General features: G+C 47.9%; 3 protein-coding genes across 3 annotated transcripts in view; 1 reads left to right on the forward strand and 2 right to left on the reverse strand.

Annotated features, from left to right (window-relative positions):
* Window positions 1–24,671, reverse strand: part of TXNDC17 (thioredoxin domain containing 17) — a 324,677-nt gene that overhangs the window by 192,274 nt on the left and 107,732 nt on the right. The window lies entirely within an intron of this gene.
* Window positions 696–12,042, reverse strand: LOC132587022 (tricarboxylate transport protein, mitochondrial-like). The gene is made up of 9 exons (XM_060259204.1): window positions 11,818–12,042; window positions 10,683–10,790; window positions 9,685–9,784; window positions 9,299–9,437; window positions 7,358–7,442; window positions 6,185–6,289; window positions 5,439–5,554; window positions 4,690–4,763; window positions 696–2,328 (listed from the first exon to the last, which is right to left on the reverse strand). The coding sequence occupies exons 1-9, from the start codon at window positions 11,915–11,917 to the stop codon at window positions 2,214–2,216; spliced, it is 942 nt and encodes a 313-aa protein (XP_060115187.1). The 5' UTR covers window positions 11,918–12,042; the 3' UTR covers window positions 696–2,213.
* On the forward strand, window positions 12,002–23,430 carry TEKT1 (tektin 1). Its single transcript, XM_060259203.1, has 8 exons — window positions 12,002–12,105; window positions 16,273–16,530; window positions 17,390–17,555; window positions 19,259–19,387; window positions 20,415–20,558; window positions 21,241–21,463; window positions 22,456–22,652; window positions 23,126–23,430. Exons 2-8 carry the CDS (start codon window positions 16,341–16,343, stop codon window positions 23,283–23,285), a joined length of 1,209 nt encoding a protein of 402 aa, XP_060115186.1. The 5' UTR covers window positions 12,002–12,105; window positions 16,273–16,340; the 3' UTR covers window positions 23,286–23,430.

Below are 24,671 nucleotides of genomic sequence, written 5' to 3' on the forward strand. Positions count from 1 at the left end.
TTCCCTCACAGCTTCCTGCTCTGGTTTTTTGGAGATTCAGAAGCTGTGAGGAAAACTGGAGGGAGCCCAAGTCAAAATTCAGCCGCACAGCGACTAGTGGGGAATAGATTGCTGGATCCGAGGAAAGCAGAAGCCTGGGGGTGAAGTGACTGCTGGTGCGGAATCGGTCTCAGAGAGATTCAGCTCCCATGGCTGTAAAGTGCTGGGGGTGTTCTCTATTTCTCCTTTGGTGCCCAAGTATGCCCACTTTCCAGCCATGGTTCTAGGAGGGCACTGTGCTCGGCCCAGGGAGCTCTGTCAAGCACAGCTGGGTTGGGGCAGCACCTCGCCAGAGAACTTCGATGAAATCTCTTTAATCAGTGTGCTATGACATCAGCCTAAGACAACATTACCTGCTTTGCATCTCCTAAAGCAGCTTGAATGTCACAGGTGGGCAGAGAGACGTGCTTGTGCTACCTGAAAATGGTTTTGTTAACCTGTGTGCAACGTGTTTAAAGAAAGCCAGCCCCAATTCCAGTGCCATTCAAGCCAGTTGGGCAAAGGTGCTCCCTGAGAAGCCAGACAAGCTTGCTCAGGTTACCAGGAAGCCATTCCTGAGTTTTGGCTCAGCATTTCTTTGCTGTTATTTATAAGATAATGCTACTTTGGTTCTGTACCAAGGGCTATTTCTAATAAAATACATCAAAGACAAGCTGTATGTTTAGACTTGTGTTTATCCTGAAAGAGAAATGTGTGGACCTGTACACCACAACAATGTTTCAAAAATTAAAAAAGAGAGCAGCAAACCAGAGAGAAAGTTTAAAGGCCGATGTTAGAAAGGCACGGACATAAGAACCTCTTTCCCAGGACAAGGATGCAGCGAAGTGTCTCTGTTGGAAAAGGACAATCCCAAGAGCAGCGAAGGAGAAGTTTGAATACTCTTAACTACTGGCTGTTTTTGTTTTTTTTAAATGCTGATTGTATACCAAATAGAGTGGTTGAATTTGACCTTGGGAACAAGTACCATTGCTTGAACTCCCATAGACAACACTGCTCCAGGTCTCTTCTGCTCCTTCTCCTTTGAGGAGTAGAGGTCAACCAGTTTGCAACTCTTGTGCCACAGATTCCTGCAAAGGACCTGGAGAACTGTAATGCGGCAAAGGTACTCAGAAACTACTCTCAGATGGGCTTTACCAAGCCCAAGATTAAGTTGGAAGCCACAGAAACAAGAACGGCTTTGAAACTGGTTTGAACAAGTGAAACATAGACAAGCAAAGGCCCAATTTGCCAGAAACCATAATAACAGGCAGCATAGGGTAAGGTCATGGAGCGGCAAGGAATTAAAATGACACAGATCAATTTCTTCACATGCTATGTGTACAGAGGGAGAAACATGACAGCAAAAATGTCTCTCTCGATGCCTTCTCTCTTACAATTGTTGAAGGACACAGAGCTGATGCTGAGTCTAGCTCATGCTGATAAAAAAGCTACCAATTATGCTAAAGGTCCTTGAGCCAGAAATGCCCCATCTCGCCTGCCATTTTACACTACTGCCTAATCTTGCAAGGGTTTGGCGCAGAGTTACAGGGAACATCCATGTTTAAGAACAGTATTGTGCTAAAGAAAGAACAGCTTAGCAGCCCAGCCCCTGTCTGCCACTTAACCCTCCCAAACCACCATGGATCAAAAGGGCTGCACCACTCTGAGAACTATCAAACAGTACTGTATGCTGTCCCTTCACCATAAAATGATGAGGTAGCCATTGACCTATGTTTAAGAGGAGTTTGTTAGCATGTTAAGTTAACTAGGGTAAGTCTATTAGCCCTGGTTTGGTTTGTGCTAAATAGAGCAGCCTCTGCTGGCTCAGGTAGCAAATGGGTTCAAATCGTGTTCCCTGTTGGAATGCACCTGCTGGAGCTTAAACCGCATTGGACTTCCTTTCAGTGCTCCCAGAATGAAACTAATAGAGCAAAGCTTGGCTGCATCTCCACCTTCAGGAGATGAGACACACTGCACTTCTGAAGCATCTGCGGACTTGGATACAATGCCAAAGTCCTGAAGCAGGTGTGTGGTGGGAGAATATCACCAGATCTTCACTTGGCCTTTTCGTTCGAAATGGTCCACGAATAGTCCACCCCAGCGGTTGGTGCGGGTGGCCACATGAACAAACAAAATTACATTTGCTAGTATTTGAGAATCCAGCAGCCTTCTAAGATCCATTTAGGCCAAGAGCATCAAATGGTTTTCCAAACCTTGTTGAGAAGTTTTACCACTTCTTCGTAAATCACAAACACAATGGCCACATCCAGGCAGACCCGGCCAAGACGGGGAATGGTCCCTTTGTAGAATCTGCGGGTGGGAAAATGCAGCATAAGAAAAATTGCAACTAGATTGCAGCTAGAGATAGAAGGAACCAAAACAAACAAAAAAAACCCTAAACAAAAAGACTATTGTGTCCAACCATCCATTTGCTGCACCTCCTAATTAATCTGTCTAATGTAGGGGTGTCAAACATGCAGCCCAGGGGCCGAATCAGACCCCTGGAGGGCTCCTATCAGGTGCCCGAGCAACTGGCTCTTGTCTGCTTCCTTCTCCCTCCCTCTCTCTTCCTTCCTTCTGCATCTCAGCTTGTTTTGCAAGGCTTGCTCAAATGCAAAGGAGCAAAACCTCTATTTTCTCCATTGGTTGAGGTTCCTTCCCCTCCTGGTCCCCTGGGGAGGGAGGGAAAGAGCCAGAGCTTCCTTTGCACAGTTCCCTGGATCCCGTGGGAGAAATACACAAAGCACCTTTAAGACCAACAAGTGCTAATGTTTTAAGAATGTTTTACTTTAAGTAAAAAAATCTTTAGTCATGTTTGTCCTTTAAAAAGTTAATATCTCTGCTACCTAATCTTAAATAGGTACACACATAGCCCGGCCCAACATGGCCCGGCCTGACAAGGTCTCATTTATGTCAGATCCGGCCCTCATAACAAGTGAGTTCGATACCCCTTGTCTAATGAGAGCCACAAGAATCCTATCTGGGGAGAAAACTATTCCCAATGATTCAAGCATGTGAGCTAAAAATATCTGGGGAGCTGGCCTTCCTATGTGGCAGATCACTTCAACCCCAGAATGAGCCAAATAGCAGTTGTCAAGTGAGACAGCACTCTTACTCTCCCTTGTTGTATTTAGGTATTAAAACACCTAGTACCTCGCCTTCCCAAAATGCCAGGCCTCCAAGGCAGCTTATAACAACAACACATTTAAAATGTCTAGCAGCCAAAGTCATTAAAAAAGATAAACACTTATGAATCACAGCCATCAGAACTAGGAGCTGCCAAACGGTGGGTGGAAAATAATTGCAACAGGCTCCTCAAAGAAGTAGGTGCCTGACGACATCTGCACAGGGCGTTCCAAAATCTGGGTGGACAGTTTCCCATAAACATATGAAGCGGCCTTGTTCTGAAAGACGGATCAAGATGTGTAGCCATGTTAGTCTATCTGTAGCAGCAGAAAAAAGCAAGAGCCCAGAAGCACCTCCAAGACTAATCAAATTTGCGGCAGGGTATAAGCTTTCATGAGTCTCTGCTCACTTCTTCAGATGCAGCTAGAATGTGAGTCCATCTAGACAGCGTTGCCTGCTCTGACTGGCAGCTGCTCTCCAGGGTCTCAGCTGGAGTTTTTTTCGCATCACTTTCTACCTGATCCTTTTAACAGTAGTCATTGGGGATTAGATTGGGACATTCCACATGCAAAATTTTCAAAAAATGGCTGCACAGAGGGCAATGCAGTATTTTTTATTCATTGGGCTTCTAGAGATGTTCCCAATAAATTGATAACAATAGGAAGATGAAGTTCTTGCAGGAAGGCTGGCTGGTGAAAAGGCTCAGAAAGATACAGTTGTCTGCATTCAACTGCAAGGCCAGATCCAACAACACTATGCAGCCAAAAATCAGTTTCACTCAGCCTGGCCTACCTTGAAGGGTTGTCATGAAGCTAAAATAACACGCTGGATGCATTAGGAAAAGGTGGGATCTAAAGCAGGGGTGTCGAACTCATTTGTTATGACGGCTGGATCTGACATGAGACCTTCTTGGGCTGGGCCATGGTGAGCCAGGCCATCTGTGTACCTATTTAAGAGTAGGTAGCAAAGATATAAACTTTATAAAGGACACAAACACAATTTATTTTTTAAAAAAACTTAAAACATGCTTAAAATGTTAGCACTTGTTGGTCTTAAAGTTGCTTTCTTTGTATTTCTCCCATGGGATCCAGGGAACTGGGCAAAGGAAGCTGTGGCTCTTTCCTTCCTTCTCCAAGGGATGAGGAGGGGGAAGAACCTCAGGCAATAGAAGGAAGAGAGGCTTGGCTCCATAGCTTTGTTGTGCGATTGAGAGAGCCTGGTAAAGCAAGCTATCCCTCCTCTCCTTCCTCCCCAAGGAAGGAGCCTCAGCCAATGGAGAAAATAGAGGTTTTGCTCTGTAGCTCCTGTGAGATTGAGCAAGCCTCGCAAAGCAAGCTGTGATGCAGAAGGAAGCAAGAGAGAGGGAGAAGGAAGCAGATGATAACCAGTTGCTCGGGGGCCTGATAGGAGCCCTCCAGGGGCCTGATTTGGCCCCTGGCCTGCATGTTTGACACCCCTGATCTAAAGGTTACAAACAGTTCACTGACAAGGATTTCTGGGAGGGAGGGTGTCCATTTACAACAGACAAAAAGTGGATTCACTTACGCAGTGGGGCCCTCATTTTTAAGGATCTGGTAGGCACAATCCAATGTGCTCTTGTACTTGTGGGCTTCCAGTCCCTTGAAAGAGAAGCAAGAAGAGAGAAGGAAATGAGTGCAAACTCTTGCCCACCAGTTTTGCTTTACACCGAGGGTAACAACAGCTGTTTGAGATGCCTCCCCCCTCTCCCAGTAAGTCGCTCCTCCCTCTTTCGTGAGTTGCCAGCGTTTCAGAAATAGCATTCCAAGTGAAGAGAACACCAGAAGCCAAACCAAGGTGAAAGTGGTGGATCAGCTTTCTTAAAGATGAGCTCTAAACTCCAAGATTAGCTGGGAGGTACGTGAGAAGGAACACAGCAGGGGCCACAAAGTCATGGTAGAACATAAGACCTCTGGGATGGCTGTTAAAAATGGCCAGGCAGCTGTTGTAAGGCATGTTCAAGGACACCCTTCTTCACCCATTGCTTGGTCAGCTTCTGAAACTCACTGCCAAAAAAGAGTCCATCAGCAAGCAGGTCTGCCAGTGGGTAGTAACGACAAGAGCCTAGATACTGAGCCTCCATGTTCAGAGACAGTATATCTTAGATGACCGGACCCTGGTGGCTTTCACCACCATATTTGTGAACTTTTGGCCAATGACACTACAAGAATCATTTGCAAATTCTTGAGTCTTAAGGCCCTGTAGGAGCTCCACTTTGGAATGCTGTTCTGGCAACTTTGAAGACATGGAATTCAGTCTTTGTGGGGTTTTGTTACCTGCATCCTGGTTTTAATGACATCCAGAGGAGTGTTGCCGAAGACACTGGCGGCACCTGCAGTTGCCCCGAACATAGCCGTGACAAAGGGATTCATCTCTCCGTGGGGATTGTCCCCTAGCAGGCCAGTGGACAGACAAAAGGAAGATTACAAAACCAATTAAATCAAAGAGTTTTTGACTAAACATTAGGAAGAACTTCCCGACAGTTATAGCAGTTCCTCAGTGGAACAGGCTTCATCAGGAGCTGCTGGGCTCTCCTTCTTTGGAGGTTTTTAAACAGAGGCTAGAGGGCCATCTGAGAGCAATGTGGACTCACAGGCAGATCATGGAAAGGAGGGAAGAAAGGGCTGCATCAGTGCTTAGTTCTTGCGGCCATTTCTTACACACACAGGGAAATGCTGTTCACCACTTTGGGGTCAGGCAGCAATTTTTCTCCAGGCCAGTTTGGCCAGGGATCCTGGAGGGTTTTGGAGTTTTTTGCAATCTACTGGGTATGGAGCAAGTGTCACTGGGTGTATGGGGCGGGGGGGTGAGGTATTGGTGAATTTCCTGAATTGTGCAGGAAGTTTGACAAGATGACTCTGGAGGTCCCTTCCAACTGTATGATAATATTCCACAGAAATGGGATCATAACAAAAAATTATTTGGAAAGCACCCCTGAGGAGCAGGCTCCTTACTCTAGCACACTCAAGACACAAGCATACAGGATCTGGGCTCAGGGATGAATGGCTCCCCCACTCCTTACCTAGATACCAGTTACGGAAAGAGGTCATCACAAAGAATCGGATGGCTTGGTTGGAGCCTTGTTTGAGGACGGTGGCTGTGAGTCCCTGATAGGTCCCACGTAGACCTGCAAGAGAGGGGGGCCTCCACACTTTGCTGTCTTGTTTCCCAAAGGTTACCTAAAGCTGGATCCAGGGCTATTTTTGTAGGAAAAGCCCAGCAGGAACTCATTTGCCTATTAGGCCACACACCCTGATGTCACTATAGTTTCACACAGGGCTTTTTTTGTAGAAACAGCCCGGCAGAAACTCATTTACATATTAGGCCACACCTCCTGATGCCAAGCCAGCTGGAACTGCATCCCTGTGCGTTCCTGCCTCAAAAAAAGCACTGGCTGGATCCCATGTGACTCTGGTCAAGAGCCACTGAGAGGGCAGGGATCCCCAATGTTTTTTAGCCCGCAGGTACTTTTGTATTTCTGACATGGCACAGCCACAAAAACAGCTGCCACAAATGACTACTGCAAGAAGAGCCGGCCACAAAATGGCTGCTGCAGCTTGCCTGCAGTCTCACAGTGCAGAGCTTCAGACAGTGATGGCAGCTGCTGCCAAAGCAACATTTTTTAAAAAATCTGCACAGAAAATCAAATCTCCAATGGCCAATCAGAAGCCTTGCTGGGCAATGCTCCACTTGACCCCTCCCACTTTCTAAAAACCCTTGGTGGGTGCTTCAGGAAATACAAATAAATGCTCAAATCATCCTCTTTATAGCCAGCACAGTGCACTGGCCAGATTGTCGGGAGTGAATGGGGCAAGCCCCTAGTCCAGATCTCTGCTCAGCAGAAATTTAGAAAGCAGCCTTGGGCGAGTCACGCTTTCAGCCTAATCCTACCTCACAGGGTTTATGGGAGACTACCAGTGCCACCCTAAATATGGCTATACCTTTCTTGGCTCAGTGACTTTATTTGGCTTAGAAGGGTACAACTCTGCTTTGGATTGCAGTGTAAAAATGCTGCCAGGATCAGGGTGCAGACCCACAAAACAAGCCAATAAATTCTCACAACTCTTGATCAAATGTATCATCCATAGATACCAATTGCTTTTTGTTCATGCCTTTGAGGAAAATTAACCCGGAAAGGGTTTACCCCCAGCCACTGCAGGGACTCAAAGCAATTTGCATTTCAGCAAGATCTTACCTTGTTCCTGCACAATTTCACGGACCCCATGGAAAAACCCTCGGTACTTGGGATTGGGAGAGCCTTGGTCATGGATGAACTTGACCTGTACCAATTGCAAAAACTATTTCAACATAAAAACTTGGAGGAAGGAAATGATATGGGGTGGGGAAAGAGGAAAGTCATGATGCTGCCACCAACATGAAGCAACAGACAGACAAACTTGAAGCTGCCTTCTATGACTTTTCATCTACCAGAGTCAATCTTGTCTAATTTGACTGGCAGGAGCACACAAGGACCTTAGGTCTTTCCCATCACTGACTACCTGATACTCTTTTAACTGGACATGCTGGAGACTTTAGCTGGGACTTTTTGCATGCAACACAGATGCTCTGCCACTAAGCCACAGCTCCATCCACACACAGCAATGGTGCTGCGGCACAATAAGAGTCTCTGTGTCTTCGGGTTTGATTCCCCTCTCCTCCACTTGCACCTGCTGGAATGGCCTTGGATTAGTCATAGCTATTGCAGAGGTTGTCCTTGAAAGGGCAGCTGCTGTAAGAGATCTCCTCACCTCACAGGGTGTCTGTTGTGGGGGGAGAAGATAAAGGAGACTGTAAACTGCTCTGAGTCTCTGATTCAGAGAGAAGGGCAGGGTATAAATCTGCAATTCTTCTTCTTCTGCTGCTGGCCAAGCAAGCTCTCATCTAGCTAGGACTCCGATATCATAGGGAGGGGTGTGGAGCCAACCATGCTCTGCAACCAGGCTAATGCCAACCAGATGTTTTCAGAACCACGGTATCCAGAATCCATTTCAAATTCTGGCTTCCAAATACTGGTTAGTATTGGAGACACATTGACATTAAGCACTGTTAGCATCAGCAACCCACGTCACATGGAATCACAGCTAAGCTAAGAGGGGGATTTATTTGAAAGGAGTAGCTGACCCCAATAGCCTAGCTTGCAGGCAACCAATACCCCAGAAGCATCAGAAAGCATACAATTTCTAAGTTCCCTTATGCTCCAGGGAAACCATTTTCTCAGCCGATGCCACCCACCAGGGGGTTTAGCAGCACAGATCAAGAAGTTCTCCCCATTGTATGCATAGCAAAGAAGGCCAATGTCCAATTGCACGCTGCCCCTTGCTTGCTGAAGTGTCTGGTTCCTCCTCCCTTCAAGACAGACTGTTGCTGTTTATTGTACTAATCAGAAAGGTGGATTGCTCCAATCCAATGTCGAAAGGCCCATACTGTAGAACCTAGTTCTGCTTCCTTTCCCATTCCACATGATCAAAATCTAATGCTCAACATCAGGGGTGTTGAACTCATCTGCTATGAGGGCCAGATCTGATATAAATGAGGCATTGTGGGGCCAGACCATACCAGGTTGGGCCGGGCCGGGCCATGTCAGGCCAGGCCATGTGTATACCTCTTTAAGATTAGGGAGCAGAGATATAAACTTTATAAAGGACACAGAAAAACACAAATATTTTAAAAAAAACATTAAAACATGCTTCAAATATTAGCATATGTTGGTCTTAAAGGTGCTTTCTTTGTATTTCTCCCACGAGATCCAGGGAACGGGCAAAGGAAGCTTTCCTTCCTTCTCCAGGAGGGGAAGGAGTCTCAGCCAATAGAAGGAAGAGAGACGAGGCTCAGTAGCTCTGCTGTGTGACTGAGCAAGCCTTGCAAATCAAGCTATTATGCAGAAGGAAGCAAGAGATAGGGAGAAGGAAGCAGATGACAGCCAGTTGCTCGAGGGCCTGATAGGAGCCCTCTGAGGGCCTGATTCGGCCCCTGGGCTACATGTTTGACACTGCTGCTCTAGATGATGGTCCCCTCGGGCCAAGGGTGGAACCAACAAGCCCCTCTGCTCAGCAGAGCTTGCACACAACCAGTTGCATCTGGCAACTGAAAGAAGAGAGATTTCAGACAACAGCCCTCAAGAATATGCTTGCCTTACCTTGATAGTCTCCATGGGACATACAACCACCACAGCCTCTGCCACACCAGCTCCAAGGCCACAGAATAAACTCTTCTTACTGTCCAGTTTCCCATTTGAGTCCTTGGCATAACTGCTGAGGAACTCGAAGACTCCAAACCTGCCAAAACCCAAGATTCTGTCAGTGTATCTTCATCTAGAGAAGGGTGGGTGGGTGCGCACTTAGGTGCTGCATGGATCAGGAGCCCCCATCTGTGAAAGAAGCCCACCCAATCCAAAATAGCCACAGTGCAAGAACGCCTTTAAAAGACTGGGATAAATCAAGGGAGGCACAGATAGGAAGTAAGCTCTCTGTCCACACATTCGTTTGAAAGGATAAACAGATGTAAGATGGAGGAGTAGCCTACCTGACCGCAGATTTTGGAATGGATCCATACAGCAGAGAGCTGAGGCCCCGGTACAGCCCCCAGAAGCCATGGTCCTGTACTGTCAGCCTCACGCAGTGACCTGCAAGACATTACCAAGGCTTCAGTGAGTACAGTGAAGATGGGACATAGCTTGGCTCGCTTGCTTTGAGCAGATGACCTCTCAGGCATTCTGCACTTTCTCAGAGTCTTTATTTTTATTCCTATCTGATGGGGCTGAGACCCATTTCCTGGTCTCAGCCCAGCCCAAATGAAGGGGAGGGGCTGTGGCTCAGTGGTAAAGCACCAGCTTTGCACGCAGAAGGTGCCAGGTTCAGTCTTTGAAATCTTCAGTTCAAGGATGTCAAGTGTTGAGGAGGAGATTTTGGAGGGCTTCCGCCAGTCAGAGCTCGATGGACCGATGGCCTGATGTTTTATGAGATAGCTTCAGCTATCCAAACCCTGATTTCACTGAGGAAGAGGGCTGGGCCTCACCATAGACATCTGTGACACATTTCTTTGGGGTAGGATGTGTGGCAAAAGGGTGGTAAATAGTGGTTTGCAGTGGGTTGAGTACAGAACAGGACAGCCAGTGTGACCAGAGAGCAAGAGAGGGTGGTTTTAAATGGCCCCAAGCCAAAATAAGTCATTGGTATCAGCAAGTCTCCAGTGAGGGGCTTCCTCTGCCAGCCCCTTCCACTGGCTTTTTAATTTTTTTGGCGGGGGAGTATTTTTGGATATGTGTGTGTGTATGCCTGCACACTGGAAGTCATGGTGACCTCTGGTGACTGCCCCTTACTGGGGGCCTGGAGGATATTCAGAGAGGTGGCTGAATAGAGCCTACCCCGTCCTCCTGACTGCTGGTATTCCATGGAGGTCTCCCATTCAAGTGCTTGCAAGAGTTGACCCTGCTTAGCTTCTAAGATCCGATGAGATCAGGCTGGCCTAGACTACCCAGGTCAGGGCCTTTCTGCTGGCTTCTGAATCAGGCAAAATCTCACCGATGCCTCGGTACCGAGGGGGGTTGGCCCTCTCATCCAGCTGCAGCTGCGTTTTGACATATTCCGTAGGGAAAGTTATGCAGATCTCGATGCCTCCGGCGATGCCACCTGTGCAGGACAGAAAGAAATATGAGCCAGGCTGGGGGCAGGCAGGCCTCACTGGGCATAAGAAAGAACTGGCACACAGGCCATGTTCATGGCAGAGAGTGTGCTGTCCCTGCCAAATCATGCAGCTCCTGCACATCCATAAGAAAGCATCCCATTCCTAGAATTCAGGAATACCGTTATGCTTCCTCTGGAAGAGGAGAGTGCAACCAGGATCCGACTTAGAGTCTATCTAATTCATCTTCCTGTTGCCCACAGTAGCCAACCAAATGCCTCAGAGAAGATCATAAACAGCATGAAAGCCAAAGCCACCCACCTACCCCTTCAGCAAATGGTATTCAGAGGTACAATGCTTTGGGACATGGGAGCTCTAATTTAGCCATCCTGACTAACAACTGTAGAGAGTCATGTCCTCTAATCCTCCTCTAGAGGATTAGATGCCTCTAATCCGACCTAACCTAGTGACCACCACTGCATCCAGTGACGGTGAGTTCCGCAGGTTACTGATGCCGCAGGTGAAGAAGGGCATCCTTTTGCCCGTTCATAATCTACTGAAAGCTTGCTGGGGGTAAAGTGTAGATGAGTGGGGAAGGCAATGGCAAACCACCCCATAACAAAAAGTCTGCCTAGAAAATGTCGTGATGTGACGTGACGCCTTATGGGTCAGTAATGACTCAGTGCTTGCACAGGGGACTACCTTTACCTTTTTAATCTACCGCCAGTGAGCCAACTGCAGGGCGCCTGGCCTGTCAGTCCAAATGGGGCGGATGCAAACACTGCTGCATAAGATCATCCCTGGGCATCATCTGATGTGCATGAACGGATCTCCTGCTGGACAAGGAGGCGCTCTGTGAAGCCTGCGGGGGCGACAGAGGGCGCAAGCCCCTCATCCCGCCCATCCCGGCTGCAAGAGGGACCTGCCAAGCAAAAGGCCGAAGCACGCGCGCGCGCCTCCGCTTCCCCTCCCCCCTTTCCCTCCAGTGTTCCGCGCCCGACCGAGCAGGTTGAGGAAAGGGTCGCTTCGCTTCACCTGCCAGGATGGCCTTCCCCGGGTGGGTCAGCTTTGCCCGGCGTCCGGGGGCAGCGGCGGCCACTGGGGCTCTGGTCCCCCCGGGCTGAGGCACGGCCATTCCTGCCCACCTGCAGGTCTGAGGCAGCAGCGGCTGGTCCTCCGTCCCCCGCCTTGTTTTCAATATTCATGAACTCTTATGAATATTAAGTGTGGCGCGGCGGGACAGAGCCTGGCTCGAGGCGACTGACGAGAGCCCTGATTGGCTGTAGTGGGTTGCTGCAGCTCCGCGATTGGCTGATGCCGGAGGTGAGGCGAGTTGGGACCAAGCGGCTTTTTCTTTGACGCGGTCTAGGGCATGCGCAAAAGGGACCTACGGTGGGGACAAAGGAGAGCCCAGCGGACCCAGACAGCTTGGACCCCGGCACTTGTTTGCTAGGCCCGCGCTCAACGCCGTGGTTGATTGCTTGCTGTGTATTGTCATAGGCAGAGTGTTATTGCATGTAGTGAAAAGGAATGCCCCTGCCCGAATATTTCCCAGTGCACACAGCAAAGGATGGCAGAAGAGTCCCTGAGCATGTGCAGAGTGCGTCTCTTCCAAGCCTGCTAGGGAGAACAGAGGAGCGTCAGTGGCACTTTCGACTTGCAAGCCTCTAGGATTGCTGTGCAGTCCTCGTCCCTAATAACAATAACAATAAGTCCCCCAGTTACTAATACTAATAACAATCGCATTTATAGATCCCAATAAGCAGCCTTGTTGGTCTGAAGCAATAGAACAAAGCAGTAGACAAGTGCACCTTTAAGACCAACTAAGTTTTATTCATAATGTAAACTTTCGTATGTTCTTAAGCAGACTTCATCAGACAAATGGGAATGGAAGCAGCAATTCGTAATGTAAGTGAACAGTGTGGAATCATGGGAATGTTTTAATCTGCTAAAAGCATTCCCTTAATTTCACACTGCCCACTGCCCAAACCGGAGAGCCGGTTTGGTGTAGTGGTTAAGTGTGCGGACTCTTATCTGGGAGAACCGGGTTTGTTTCCCCACTCCCCCACTTGCACCTGCCAGCATGGCCTTGGGTCAGCCATAGCTCTGGCAGAGGTTGTCCTTGAAAGGGCAGCTGCTGTGAGAGCCCTCTCCAGCCCCACCCACCTCACAGGGTGACTGTTGTGGGGGAGGAAGGTAAAGGAGATTGTGAGCCGCTCTGAGACTCTTTGGAGTGGAGGGCGGGATATAAATCCAATATCATCTTCTTCTTCTTCTTCTTCTTCTTCTTCTTCTTCTTCTTCTTCTTCTTCTTCTTCTTCTTCTTCTTCTTCTTCTTCTTCTTCTTCTTCTTCTTCTTCTTCTTCTTCTTCTTCTTCTTCTTCTTCTTCTTCTTCTTCTTCTTCTTCTTCTTCTTCTTCTTCTTCTTCTTCTTCTTCTTCTTCTACAAATTGCTGCTTCCATTCCCATTTGTCTGATGAAGTCTGTTTAAGAGCATACGAAAGCTTACATTATTGCCCTCTTTAAACAAGCATATATCGACTGCTGTTGTTAATTAAGGATCCGCCAACATGGTCCTTTCAAGGACCTATGTTAACATGGAACTAATCATATCGGCAGAAATTAGCATCAGAATGCCACCATTGCTGCCAGATGGAATTAAATTATGAATTTTTAAATACATTAATGGGTTTTTATGATATTATGTTTAAGTTTTATTGTTAAATTTAAAGTTTTTATATTTATTACTGTATATGTATAAGATGTTGTTAGCCGCCCTGAGCCTGCTTAGGCGGGGAGGGCGGGATATAAATAAAATTTTACCTTACCTTACCTTACATTATGAATAAAACTTAGTTGGTCTTAAAGGTGCACTTGTCTACTGCTTTGTTCAATCGCATTTATATAGTGCTTTTTATGTTCAGCTCTATATGGTAACTTGCACAGGGGACTACCTTTAATGTTCAGAGGGTCTCCCATAAATTATATTGCGGTCATTCTCACAACAACCCTGTAATGGAGGTCAGCAGTGTTGTCTAAGCCACGGACACTCCACCACCACCACCACCGAGTTTGTAGCAGAGGCCCCAAATGTGGACTTTCCAGCTTCTTTTCCTAGTAATCTCTGCCATTCGGAGCCACTGCTGGCCAAGAGGGATGCCGGAGCCCTTACGTCCCGGCCCAGCCTTTCTAGGCTCACCAATCCCACAGCGGTCCCCAGGCAGAGCATTGGGGGCGGAGCCTTCTAGGCTTTGCAGCTTTCGAAGCCACACGCGGGTTCTCATTCATTCGTTCTCCCTTCCTCCCCCCTTTCTAGGGCTGGAGCCAATCAGGGCAGAGTTCTGACGTTCCGCCCTGTTGCCACAGCGAAGCATCTCCATGGCGACGGGTTTGTTGCAGATTCCAGGTTCAGGACTAGAAGCCACGCGCTTGCCTGCTGCTTGCCCAGTTGAGAGAGCCGTGGAAAAGGGGCTGGCCGCGAAGGGGTGCGTCGCCGGAGGGAGGGTTTGGCGTGTTTTTGCTTCGTTTTGCAATGGAGGGAACGGAATGGGCGAGCTTGCATTTTGCTGTGGGTTTTTTTCCGGGCTGGGAAAGGGTGTCTCGGAGCCTGTGCAGAGTTTCTGCTGAGGAAAGACCATTCTCCCTTTCAAGTCATAGATAGACCGGTCTTCAAAGGAAACCACGAAGCCTTTGCAGGCCTCTTTTCCTGCTGGAGAGTCAGTTTTTTTCTGCTACATTTATAATTGCTCCAAAACTCTTCTGGGAGTGCGTGTTCTGTGATACCTCTTAGCATGCTTTGAACCGCTCCTGAATACACACCCCATCAAGCGGGCGAAAGGATGCAGTTTTTGAAATGCTGATTGATTGATTGGCACACTGGTGGTCCTCGTGATCCCCCCCTTGTGATTGTGAGTGGAAAAACGGATGCCTCAGTGTGGTTATGCTAGATCCCTACAGAGAGGGCAGGGTGATGTTACAACTATCACCAGATCTCTCTTCTTCCCAGAAGGGAATCAAAATCTTGGTTTGATGCTTAGATAAGTAAATCATCAGGAAGCAGTTTCAGGTGGGTAGTTTTGTTGGTCTGCAGTGGAAGAGCCAGGTTCAAATCCACTAGCACCCTAGCAACCAACAAGATTTCCAGGGGATGATCTTTTGAGACTCAAATCTCCCTTGGTTATGTACAAGCTCAGGAAGCTGTGCCTGAGGTGTTATGCTACAACTAGGGAGCAGGCAGCAATGAAAAGGGAAAAACAGTAATCCCCCTCCCCCCAAAATTGATTTTATTTACTGTATTTCTTCACCACTTCCATCTTCAAGTACTTGAAGGGCTTATCATATAGAGGATGGTGCAGAATTGTTTTCTGTTGCCCCAAAGGATTGGACCAGAACCAACAGGTTGAAATTTAAAAGAACTTCCTGACAGCGGTCCCTCAGTGGAACAGGCTTCCTCAGGAGGTGCTGGGCTCTTCTTCTTTGGAGGTTTGTAAACAGAGGCAATATGGCCATCTGACAGCAACGCTGATTCTGTGAACTTGGGCAGATCATGAGAAGGAGGGCAGGAAGAATTGCATCAGTGTTTAATTTGGTGTAATGGTTAAGTGTGTGGACTCTTATCTGGGAGAACCGGGTTTGATTCCCCACTCCTTCATGTGCACCTGCTGATTTGACCATGGGTCATCCACAAGTTCTCTCAAAGCTGTTCTGCTCAAGAGCAGTTCTGGGAGAGCTCTCTCAGCCCCACCTACCTCACAGGGTGTCTGTTGTGGGGAAGGGAAGGGAAAGAAGATTGTAAGCCACTGAGACTCCTTTGAGTAGTAAACGGCAGGGTATAAATCCAATCTCTTCTTCTCATGGCCATTTCTTACATGCCCAGGGAAATGCTGATTGCCTCTCTGGGGTCAGGAAACAATTTTTCACTAGGCTAGTTTGACCAGGGATCCTGGAGATTTTTTGCCATCTTTTGGACATGGAACAGGGGTCATTGGGTATGTATATGGAGGCGGGAGGCATTTGTGAATTTCTTGCATTGTGCAGAGGGTTGAATTAGATGACCTGGAGGTCCAATCCAACTCTATGATTCTCTGATTTTCTTTGCAATTTACAGTAAAACAAGCAAATGCAACCATAAAGGTGAGCTCTCTGAGCCTTTTCAATGAAAAAGATGAATTATGGTTATTTGGAAAAAAATACATTAACTATCTCTTGCCTCCCTTCCCCCTTACCACCTTTGAATCCCAGTTGTTGAATTCACTGACCAGCTCAGCCTCCCAGAAGAGGTCTGTAATGTTCTGGAACCCAAATCAGACATCTCTGATGGTGGAACAGCAGGCACTTGGATACTGGCCTATCAAGCCAAATAATAACAATAATTAATAAGCGCCCTCCATTCTTCATAACCAGAGTCCATTCCTGACTTCTCAGTGGAAGATGCAATCAGCTGGCCACTAGAACAGCTAGCATCCTCTGCTTTCTCTTTCTCCCATTCAGGTTGGCTTCACTGCATCTCCAGGTCCTTCCACTCCCGGCTCACCTCCCAGGTTCTTTGAGAAAAAGCGATGGCCAAGCTCCTGCAAGTGCCCCCCAAGTTCCTCCCCCCAGAATGGCACATCGCCAACAAGACTCAGTACTCCAGTGCCGAGGCCCAGCAATCTCGCTCGGAGCGCCTTGTGGACGAGAGCCAGCGGCTGGTGGACGAAATTGAAAGGACGACACAGAAGACCCAAAGTGATGTGAACAAAAAGATAGGTGAGGACTAGCTGAGTGGCTGGGGAGTCCAAGCCGTGGGTCAGGAAGAGTTGGGTATAGGTCTCCGATGAGTTTCCAGACCAGCCGCCCATTGCCTAGGCTTAGCAGTATAGTGTAGGCAAGTGGGTTGATCTTTGAAGTTTGCTTTTGAGAGAAGCAGTTATTTGAAATTAACAAACCTTTGAACATTTACAGTTGACTGAAGTGGCTGGTTCTTTCTGTTTCAGCAAGGAGCCAGTGTGGTGTAGTGGTTAAATGTGTGGACTCTTACCTGGGGATGATTCCCCACACTCTTATCTGGGTTTGATTCCCCAATCCTCCACCTGCAGCTGCTGGAATGGCCTAGGGTTAGCCATAGCTCTCGCAGAGTTGTCTTTGCAAGTCTTTGATGTGAGAGCTCTCTCAGCCTCACCTACCTCACAGGGTGTCTGTTGTGGGGGAGGAAGGTAAAGGAGATTGTAAACCACTCTGAGATTCAGAGCGGAGGGCAGGGTATAAATCCAATTAAAAAGTTTCTTTGGGCTTTGCCTGTGAGCTTTCCAGCGTTATCTAGCTGCCCCCAGTTGGCAATAGTACCAGGCTTTAGTCTTCTCCAACAAGGCTTTTCTTATGCTTCCAATAACTGAGGGGTGAAATTAAAGTCCAGAACTGAGGCTTTTAGCTCTGTCACACAGGAGCTATAGTTGCCTTTGAATTTAGCCACAATCTTGTTCCCCACTTTAGTCTCTAGACATGAGGGACAGATGCTTACATTTGTCAGGACCATACTGGTTGTATCAAGAGCTCCCAGGTCTCACTACAGGGCTTTTCCTTTTGGGTGAAGGGATGTCCTGATGTTCCTTTTCTTCCCCTCTTGCAGAGCAGAGACTTGAGGAGATCAAATTCTGGAAGCAGCAGCTGGATGACAAACTTGACCAGATTGCGAAGGAGACAGAGGTGCTTTTGACATTTAGGACTCGGCTGGAGAAGGCCTTGGAGAGCTGCAGAGAGCCACTCTTCATCGTACAGGAGTGTCTCCTAAACCGGTGAGAAGGCAAAGGAGGCTGGTGTTATTCTCTCCCTCCATTAGATTCTAGCTCTGTATGGACTGGGAAGAGCACAGTGGATTTGGCCCCACCACTTTTGGCTGTTCATATGAGTGTAGTTCACCCTGCTGACCTGCATGATAGCCTGAATAGCCCAGGCTAACCTGACCTCATTAGATCTTAGAAGCTAAGCAGGGTCGCCCTTGGTTAGCACTTGGATGGGAGACTCCCAAAGAAGTCCAGGGTTGCTATGCAGAGGCAGACAATGGCAAACCTCCTCTGTTGGTCTCTTGCTTTGAAAATTCTATGGGGTTGCTGTGAGTCAGCTGTGACTTCATGGCATTAAAAAAAAAAAATTCCCAACGTAACCAGTGGGTTAAAGCAATGTGCATGCCTGCTGTGATAGAAGTTAAGATGGGCATGCAGAACAAGAAGAGTTGTACAGTCCTACTAGTCTGTGCAAAGTCCAGTTCTGTGTGACGTATACAGCATAGGGCAGGGGTGGCCAAACTGCAGCTCGGGAGCCACATGTGGCCCTTTCACACAAATTGTGTGGCTCTCAAAGCTCCCACCACCCTGTCGGCCGGCCTGAAGAAGGCATTTGTCTCTTTAAATCACTTATCCAAGCCAGCCAGGAGTTTGGAGAATGCATTTAAAGTTGCTTTCTTTCCACCTTTCTTTCCATTCCTTCCTTCATTCCTTGCGGCTCTCAGACATCTGACATTTATTCTATTTGGCTCTTACATTAAGCAAATTTGACCACCCCTGGTATAGGGCATTTTCATTTGTGGCTCTCAGGCTGTGGAACTCCCTTGTGTCCCTTGCACCTGGCTTTCTGGAAGCTTATTAAAACTACCTTAATTCAGAGAGTACTTGGCCTCTTATAATCTGTTTTGATCTCCCCCCGCCCCCATCAACTCGCATTTGACTTACGGTGACCCCATAGGGTTTTCAGGGCAAGAGATATTCAGAGGTGGTTTATGATTGCCTGCTGTTCTGCATAGTGACCCTGGTATTACTTGGTGGTCTCCCATCCAAATACTGACCCTGCTTAGCTTCTGAGATCTGATAAGATTGGGTTGGCCTGGAGCATCCAAGTCAGGGCCTTTGATCTTTACAAGGGTCTTCATTTATGTTATTGGTATTACTGCTTTTCAGTCATCTGCTGCTTTAATTTTTTAATTGCTGCTAGTGACATATTGAAGGACATGGAATGTCAACATGACTTATATAGTTTAGTATGTCATCATTAATGATGGTAAATTCAGAATGTCCATCCGCTAGACAGGATGCCTGTTTGCCTGTTGAGCTTTGAAAGTCAGTGCCCTGAAGGTCAAAGGTGAAAGGCCATACAGGCATAACCTTACTTGTCCACTAACCTTATCAATATGAACTAATATGAATTTTGAATGCAGAAGGTCCTAGGTTCAATCCCCAGAATCTCCAGTTAAAAGGACTAGGCAGTAGGTAATGGGAATGACCTCTACCAGAGACCCTGGAGAGCATCTGCCAGTCTGAGTAGTCAATACTGATCTTGATGGACTGTATGTTATCCCATTTATGCACCCTAAATTCTTTGCCTTGTTCTCAGAAGATGCCTGCTTGAAATCCTGCCTCTGGCTGTGTTTGCACATTTGAATGTCTCCTCATGTGCCAGAGAGAAAAACCTGAAGTGTCATTCCTTTCTCCATCCCTTGTTTTAGGGAACGGCGGGTTGGGATCGACCTGGTCCACGATGAAGTAGAACGGGAGCTAATCAAGGAAGCTGAGGTCCTCCAAGGTGTGATTGCTCTGCTTGAACGCACCCTGGAACAAACCAACGAGCAGCTTCGGTATGGGGGCGGGGAGCAAGAAAGCAGCTCAAGTTTTATGGTGGGGAGGAAGAAGACTGGAAGAGGAGAGGGCCTCTAGGCAGCAGGTAGAGCTGTGTGCAGACAACTGCAAACTAGGTATCCTGAGCTGGCATCCTGCAAACTAGGTATCCTGAGCTGGAGGGTTTTGGAGGCAAGATCCATATAACTAGGTTTTACCTGTATTAACTTCTGCATCAGGCAAGTGTGTCCCAAGTGCCAATACGGCCTTGTGGACATGAGTCTGGCAAAGTGGACATGAGTCTATCAAAGTGGACATGAGTCTGGCAGGTCTGGGTTCTAGTCCCCTCTCGGCAATCAAGTCACTGCGTTGCCAAGTCTGTCTGTCTGCCTCCCTGCCTGTCTGTCTCTCTCTGGCTCAGTTTCCCCATCGGGCAAATAGCTGCCATGTGGCTCCTCCACTTCCTCTGCTGCACTGTTCTTTGCTGCTGGGCTCCCTCTTCAAGACTGGCTAAGAAGGCCATTCGGCAGGTTCCACATTCCTTGGTTACTTAAAATTGCTGCCTTCTGCATGTCCACTTGAGAGGCATGAAGCTTTCTGATCCATGACTGCTGTCAAAGGAGGGAACAGAAGGCTAATCTGCCCATTTTATAGCAGGGCCAACTGGGACACAGAAATGTGAGCAAATTGGTCTCTGGAGAGTTTCTCCCTCTGTGAGTTCTCCATTCAGTGATACTGAGTGCATTCAGAGATACTGAGCGTGTTCCTCCACCTTTTTTTGTGCCCTGTGCAAACCTTGAGCATTCTAGCAGATCTAACTAAAGCCATTTTTGTTTCGCCCCTGACTTAAGGAGCTCAGGAGGGCATACGTTGTTCTGCTTTCCCTGTTCTGTCTCTGCAACAATCCTGGTAGGCCAGGGAGACTGAGAGAGTGTGACTGGACCTAGATGACCCAGTGAGCATCACAGGAGATGGAAGATTTAAACCTGGATCTCCCAGTGTGCTGCATCGTATTGTTTTTCACAGTGGGCTGTTTTTGTCTTCTAGGCTAAATCGCTCTGCCAAATACAATCTGGAAATGGATCTGAAGGACAAGTTCACTGCGTTGACCATTGACAACTACTGCTCCAACCTGAACAACAACACACCAGAGATTCGATATGCCCAGAATGTTGTTACAGTGGATGACAGGCAGGTCCCTCCCCGAAAACCCGTGTGGGTGTGTGGATACGATAAGCATCTGCACGTGCAAAGGCAATATGGGGCATTTTTATGGGCTCCAATGGAAGATGAGTCAGACCCAGGAGACTGACTCAATTGTCAGACAGTAGCAGCACAACTGTAGGAGGTGTAATTCTAGCCAGAGTCCCTTGAGCTTGGACCTGAGCACCATTGCATATGATTGCATTGAATAAAAGGTAAAGGTTGTCCCCTGTACAAGCACCAGTCGTTTCCAACTCTAGGGTAACTTTGCTTTCACAATGTTTTCACAACAGACTTTTTACGGGGTGGTTTGCCATTGCCTTCCCCAGTCATCTACACTTTCCCCCCAGCAAGCTGGGTACTCATTTTACCAACCTCAGAAGGATGAAAGACTGAGTCAGCCTTGAGCTGGCTACCTGGAGCATGTACTCTTAATTCCCAAATGCTACATAACTGTAAAGTTCCATTAATGTCATTCAGTAGCCATCTATAACGTCTCCCCATTTTTGAAAGACTGTCAGCTGCTTTCTATACTGCATCACCTAGAAACCTCAGCAGCTTTCCTTTTCTGTTCAGATGTTGCCATTTCTCACCGCCTTGGCAAACCTGGACATCCAAAGTCAATCTGATCTCTTTTCCCCTCCCTACCCTCCTCTCATTCACTCCGTAGCTCAGTGAGCCCCCAGGAATGGGTGGAATTCTCGAATGTGAATGTCGAAAAGGCCGACAAACAGCGGAACAATTCCTTGGCGCTCCGTGCCTTGATCGACAGTATCTTGTCCCAGACGGCGAGCGACATGCGCAAACAGAACAAGACGGTGAACGTCGCTTTCCAGAACAGGGTGAGAGAGACGAAAGATGCGAAGGCCAAGCTGGAGATGCACCTGGCAAAGGTGAGCGCCAGACTAGCAAGCAGGTGTCTGTGTGATGTACTGCAGGAGATCAATTCATTTTTATTTATTTAGAAAGTGTACGTGCTACCTTGCCAAAGAGTGGCTTGAAGGAGTTCACAAAGTACTATAAAAACCATGCAAAGGTTGCTTGTTTCCGACTTGCATTGTATTTATAATATAGGGGAGAGGGAGGGGGCATGGTTCAGGAGCAGATCGTGTTCTTTGCATGCAGAAAGTCCCAGGTTCCATCACCAACACGTGTAGTTAAAAAAAAAGAATCAGGTGGTAGGTAATACACAAGCTCTCTACCTGAGACCAGTGTTCCCTCTAAGCTGAGTTAGTGTGAGCTAGCTCACAGTTTTTTAGTCTCCGGCTCATACATTTTTGTCTTAGCTCAGGAAAAATGGCGACAGAGCTAATGAGCTTTAATGCCAGTAGCTCACAAAGTAAAATTTTTGCTTACAAGACTCCACAGCTTAGGGGAAGTATTCATTGCTGCCCTCCCGCCTCGGGAGTAAGCAAAGGGCCACCTTCCCCTGGTGTGAGGCAGGTTGGAGCTGTCCCAAGAAACTGGCTGCTGAAGCCTTGGATGGGGCAAGCACAGTTGTCTACTGCTGAGCAGCTGCCCAAGACCCAGAGAGGATGCATTCAAGTGGCAGCAATGAAAACCTGCTCTTTTTTTGGTGCTTGGGGGGGGAGGAAATAGTAGGAGGGCTTCTAGTGTCCTGGCCCCACTGGTGGACCTCCTTATGGCACCTGGGGTTTTTTTTGGCCATTGTGTGACACAGAATGCTGGATTGGATGGACCATTGGCCTGATCCAACATGGCTTCTCTTATGTTCTTATGTTTCTCTTTTTCTCCTCCATTGAATGGGGCCATGGGCAATTAGGCCCTCCCCCAGCTAAGACTGACCTTGTTTGCATGCATCGTGTTTTCCTGACTTCTGCAAGTTATGTTGGTGTGCTTCACCTTGATTTGACCTCGGTTGCAGGTGATGGAGGAGATTAACTCCCAAGAGAAGAATATGATTGCCCTGAAGAAAGCCATCATGGACAAGGAAGGGCCAGCCAAGGTGGCAGCGACGCGTCTGGAGACCCGGACTCACCGGCCCAACGTGGAGCTGTGCCGAGACATGGTGCAGTATCGGCTCATCAGGGAGGTGCAAGAAATCAACCACAACATTCAGAGGTGGGTGGAACACAGAGACGCTGGCCATCTTGTGCAGATTGAATCATCTGGCCTGGAAGTTTCACAGCACGTAACCATTGTCCACTTCCCCAGTACAAGTTTGTCTCCTCCTCCTCTAAGGAGCTCAGAGGTGGCATAAATGATTCTTTTCTTCCAGTCTTAGCCTCACCACAACCCTGAGAGGCAAGCTAAGTTAGGGGAGAGTGACTGGCCAAAGGTCACCCAGCAAGCTTCATGGCAGCAGGGGGATCTGAACCCGGATCTCCTAGCCCAATACCCTGTCCACACCACCTCCCCAAAGCTTCAGCTTTCTGTTTTGTAAAGGCCACCTCTACAAGCCTTGAAGGTCTAGAGGTGAACTACTTTCAGGCACATGAAACCCAGCCACAGTGGGGTTTCATGGCACTGCTGCTGCCTGTCCCACAGGCCACAGCCCTTAACTCCCTCTTCCTCTGCTCCTTCCCACCCTTAAGGCTGACGGATACCCTGGCTCAGGCGGAAGCAGAGCTGAAAGGGCTGAGCCGACGGCAGCTTTCCCTGGAGGAGGAGATCGAGGTCAAAGCCAACACCCTCTATATCGACGAAGTGCTTTGCATGCAGATGAGGGAGTCCATCTCCATCAACAACTTCTGATGCCACGAGGCTGGCTGGGCTTCAGCCCTGCACAGAACGGGTCAGATCGACTGCGCCAAACTGCCCAAGTCTTTCGTCTTTATTTTGATCAAATGTCCTCCACTGTATGCTTTGTAGAAAAAAAAATAAAGCGGGAGACATCAATGGCCAAAGTTTCCTGATGAGCCCACTGGCTGATGTTAGGATAGGCAGGGCTTTTTTTTTTTGTAGCAGGAACTCCTTTGCATATTAGGCCACACCCCACTGATGTAGCCAGTCCTCCTGAAGCTTACAGTAGGCCCTGTAAGAAGAGCCCTGTAAGCTCTTAGAGGATTGGCTACATCAGCGGGGAGTGGCCTAATATGCAAAGGCAATCCTGCTATCAAAAAAGCCCTGAGGATAGGAGTCAGCAGCCACCTCCGCTATAGCCAGCAGGCACCCCTCACAGCTGGAGCTGGGCTACAGAAAAGAGCAGACCAAGTGGGACTTGAACCCGAGACTTAGTTTAGAAAGCGTTTCTCATTGCAGCTGAACACATATTCCTAACTATTCCCATAATAGGAGCCCACACTGAAAAGCACTGTTCTATGAGTGTTCTGTCTCTACTCCATCCATTCTTATTACACCCTCTGAGAACAGCCTTGTTGCCATTTGCAAACTGTGCTCCAAGTTTTCAAAGGCAATTCTGTCAAGACACTTTAAAGCAGGGGTATCAAACTCATTTGTTATGAGGGCTGGATCTAACAAATGAGACCTTGTCAGGCTGGGCCATGTCTGTCATAAAATCTAATGCCAGGTAGGGGAGGTATAAATGTTATAAAGGACGCAAACACAATTAAAGATTTTTAAAAACTTAAAACAAAACATGCTTAAAACATTAGCAGGAGCCCCTTGGCAGAGTGATAAGCTGCAGTACTGCAGTCCAAACTCTGCTCATGACCTGAGTTCGATCCCAGCAGAAGCTGGGTTCATGTAGCCAGCTCAAGGTTGACTCAGCCTTCCATCCTTCTGAGGTCAGTAAAATGAGTACCCAGCTTGCTGGGGGTAAAGTGTAATGACTGGGGAAGGCAATGGCAAACCACCCCATAACAAAAAGCCAGGAAAACATAATAAAGTGACATCACCCCATGGATCAGTAATGAATCGGTGCTTGCACAGGGGACTACGTTACCTTTTAAAAACATTAGCACTCATTGGCCTTAAAGGTGCTTGCTTTGTATCTCTCCCATGTGATCCAGGGAACTGGGCAAAAGAAGCTCTGGCTCTTCCTTCCCCAGGGGACCGGGGGGGGGAGCCTCAGCCAATAGAAGGAAGAGTGGCTTGGCTCGGTAGCTGTGCTGTGCAACTGAGAGCCTGGTAAAACAAGCTATTTGTCCCTCTTTCCTCCCCTAGGGAGAAGCCTCAGCC

This window comes from Heteronotia binoei, chromosome 18 (assembly GCF_032191835.1).
Source record: "Heteronotia binoei isolate CCM8104 ecotype False Entrance Well chromosome 18, APGP_CSIRO_Hbin_v1, whole genome shotgun sequence".
Lineage (NCBI taxonomy): Eukaryota > Metazoa > Chordata > Lepidosauria > Squamata > Gekkonidae > Heteronotia > Heteronotia binoei.

Excerpts from the sequence above, each read along its gene's own strand:
- LOC132587022 (XM_060259204.1), bottom strand. The coding sequence starts at position 11,917 with ATGGCCGTGCCTCAGCCCGGGGGGACCAGAGCCCCAGTGGCCGCCGCT. Across the intron at positions 10,791-11,817 it reads GGGGAAGGCCATCCTGGCAG|GTGGCATCGCCGGAGGCATC; the intron begins GTGAAGCGAAGC and ends TGTCCTGCACAG. Across the intron at positions 9,785-10,682 it reads CCCTCGGTACCGAGGCATCG|GTCACTGCGTGAGGCTGACA; the intron begins GTGAGATTTTGC and ends AATGTCTTGCAG.
- TEKT1 (XM_060259203.1), top strand. The coding sequence starts at position 16,341 with ATGGCCAAGCTCCTGCAAGTGCCCCCCAAGTTCCTCCCCCCAGAATGG. Across the intron at positions 17,556-19,258 it reads CAGGAGTGTCTCCTAAACCG|GGAACGGCGGGTTGGGATCG; the intron begins GTGAGAAGGCAA and ends CCCTTGTTTTAG. Across the intron at positions 22,653-23,125 it reads ATCAACCACAACATTCAGAG|GCTGACGGATACCCTGGCTC; the intron begins GTGGGTGGAACA and ends CCCACCCTTAAG.